The 2816-nt window shown below is 35.3% G+C and overlaps 2 protein-coding genes across 2 annotated transcripts; both read left to right on the forward strand.

Moving 5' to 3' along the window:
* Positions 1-1083: 1083 nt before the first annotated feature.
* On the forward strand, positions 1084-1668 carry LOC137622674 (uncharacterized). The gene has a single exon (XM_068353270.1). It carries the CDS (start codon positions 1084-1086, stop codon positions 1666-1668), a length of 585 nt encoding a protein of 194 aa, XP_068209371.1.
* Positions 1669-1678: 10 nt separating this feature from the next.
* LOC137622675 (uncharacterized) lies at positions 1679-2059 on the forward strand. The gene has a single exon (XM_068353271.1). The coding sequence runs from the start codon at positions 1679-1681 to the stop codon at positions 2057-2059; it is 381 nt and encodes a 126-aa protein (XP_068209372.1).
* The last annotated feature ends 757 nt before the right edge of the window (positions 2060-2816 follow it).

Here is a 2816-nt window from a genome sequence, read left to right on the forward strand (position 1 = left end):
TCATTCATTCCTAAACAAATAATAATTGTAATTTTAATAGGAATAGAAGTTGAACGGCGATCAAGTTTAAGGTCTCAGGGTTATAGGCTATAAAACTATTTTGGATGATTTATAATGGATTACTCTGTTTATTTGTGAAATGTTAATAGTAATGATGAAAATGTGTTTATGAAGTAGATTGCTAGAAATATATTCATTAACTGGACCTTATTTGTATCCTATTAGGTAGTTAGTAGTTATCTTCAACTCCTCTTTACTTTGGTTTGTACAACGAAGGCTGAGGTCAGTTTAATTAGCACAATTTTATTTACAGTGATTTAGGAAAAATAAAGCCTCAGACATGAATTGAACAAACCGGAATTAAAATAAAACAAACAAATTGAAAGAAACAAATTCAAAGAAATTCTAAAGTAAACTACGGAGATAATGACCAATTCAAGGAATGTTTCTCCAGTAAGGTAATTACCGATTATAAAGAAAATTTTTCAATCGCCCAAAATAGCCATAAACTTTTTACAAAATGTTATAGGAATATATATTTGAATATATATTTTATACACTTGTATTCATTCGAACGTAAAGCTCTTCAAATGTTAACAAAGTTAGCATTGTAGTAGTAGTAGTAGTAGTAGTAGTAGTAGTAGTAGTAGTACTACTACTACTACTACTACTACAGCACTGTTGAATGAATGGAGAGAGGAAGTCCTAATGTATATGCGGCAACCGCTCTTGATGGCCCAATCTAAAGAATGTGAATACTCTATGGAGGGAAAATTACAACATTACCAGTCATGTGTCAAAAGCTTTTAGTATAATGGATGCATTCTTTCCTTTGATTGTTACCATACAAGTGTCTTTAATGTACATATTCTTTGACAACTATTTCATCTATTCATCTCTTACATTTTGTTAAGGCATTTGTTCATTCTGTTCTTTAGAACTTTGCGTAAGAGTTGTAATAACAGCGGTAATGAGTCATGTAGAGAAGTTACCAATGGTTTTAACTAGTGTAGATAAGATGCCAATGGTTGTAACTAGTGTAGAGAAGATGCCAATGGTTGTAACAGTGTAGAGAAGATTCTAATGGTTGTAACTAGTGTAGAGAAGATGCCAATGGTTGTAACTAGTGTAGAGAAGATGCCAATGGTTGTAACTAGTGTAGAGAAGATGCCAATGGTTGTAACTAGTGTAGAGAAGATTCTAATGGTTGTAACTAGTGTAGAGAAGATGCCAATGGTTGTAACTAGTGTAGAGAAGATGCCAATGGTTGTAACTAGTGTAGAGAAGATGCCAATGGTTGTAACTAGTGTAGAGAAGATTCTAATGGTTGTAACTAGTGTAGAGAAGATGCCAATGGTTGTAACTAGTGTAGAGAAGATGCCAATGGTTGTAACTAGTGTAGAGAAGATGCCAATGGTTGTAACTAGTGTAGAGAAGATTCTAATGGTTGTAACTAGTGTAGAGAAGATGCCAATGGTTGTAACTAGTGTAGAGAAGATTCCAATGGTTGTAACTAGTGTAGAGAAGATGCCAATGGTTGTAACTAGTGTAGAGAAGATTCTAATGGTTGTAACTAGTGTAGAGAAGATGCCAATGGTTGTAACTAGTGTAGAGAAGATTCTAATGGTTGTAACTAGTGTAGAGAAGATTGCCAATGGTTGTAACTAGTGTAGAGAAGATGCCAATGGTTGTAACTAGTGTAGAGAAGATGCCAATGGTTGTAACTAGTGTAGAGAAGATTCTAATGGTTGTAACTAGTGTAGAGAAGATTCCAATGGTTGTAACTAGTGTAGAGAAGATGCCAATGGTTGTAACTAGTGTAGAGAAGATTCTAATGGTTGTAACTAGTGTAGAGAAGATGCCAATGGTTGTAACTAGTGTAGAGAAGATGCCAATGGTTGTAACTAGTGTAGAGAAGATGCCAATGGTTGTAACTAGTGTAGAGAAGATTCTAATGGTTGTAACTAGTGTAGAGAAGATGCCAATGGTTGTAACTAGTGTAGAGAAGATGCCAATGGTTGTAACTAGTGTAGAGAAGATTGCCAATGGTTGTAACTAGTGTAGAGAAGATGCCAATGGTTGTAACTAGTGTAGAGAAGATGCCAATGGTTGTAACTAGTGTAGAGAAGATGCCAATGGTTGTAAATAGTGTAGAGAATATGCCAATGGTTGTAACTAGTGTAGAGAAGATTGCCAATGGTTGTAACTAGTGTAGAGAAGATGCCAATGGTTGTAACTAGTGTAGAGAAGATGCCAATGGTTGTAAATAGTGTAGAGAATATGCCAATGGTTGTAACTAGTGTAGAGAAGATTCCAATGGTTGTAACTAGTGTAGAGAAGATTGCCAATGGTTGTAACGAGTGTAGAGAAAATTCCAATGGTTGTAACTAGTGTAGAGAAGATGCCAATGGTTGTAACTAGTGTAGAGAAGATTCCAATGGTTGTAACTAGTGTAGAGAATATGCCAATGGTTGTAACGAGTGTAGAGAAAATTCCAATGGTTGTAACTAGTGTAGAGAAGATGCCAATGGTTGTAACTAGTGTAGAGAAGATTCTAATGGTTGTAACTAGTGTAGAGAAGATTGCCAATGGTTGTAACGAGTGTAGAGAAAATTCCAATGGTTGTAACTAGTGTAGAGAAGATGCCAATGGTTGTAACTAGTGTAGAGAAGATTCTAATGGTTGTAACTAGTGTAGAGAAGATGCCAATGGTTGTAACGAGTGTAGAGAAGATTCCAATGGTTGTAACTAGTGTAGAGAAGATGCCAATGGTTGTAACTAGTGTAGAGAAGATTCTAATGGTTGTAACTAGTGTA

This window comes from Palaemon carinicauda, chromosome 29 (genome assembly GCF_036898095.1).
Source record: "Palaemon carinicauda isolate YSFRI2023 chromosome 29, ASM3689809v2, whole genome shotgun sequence".
NCBI lineage: Eukaryota > Metazoa > Arthropoda > Malacostraca > Decapoda > Palaemonidae > Palaemon > Palaemon carinicauda.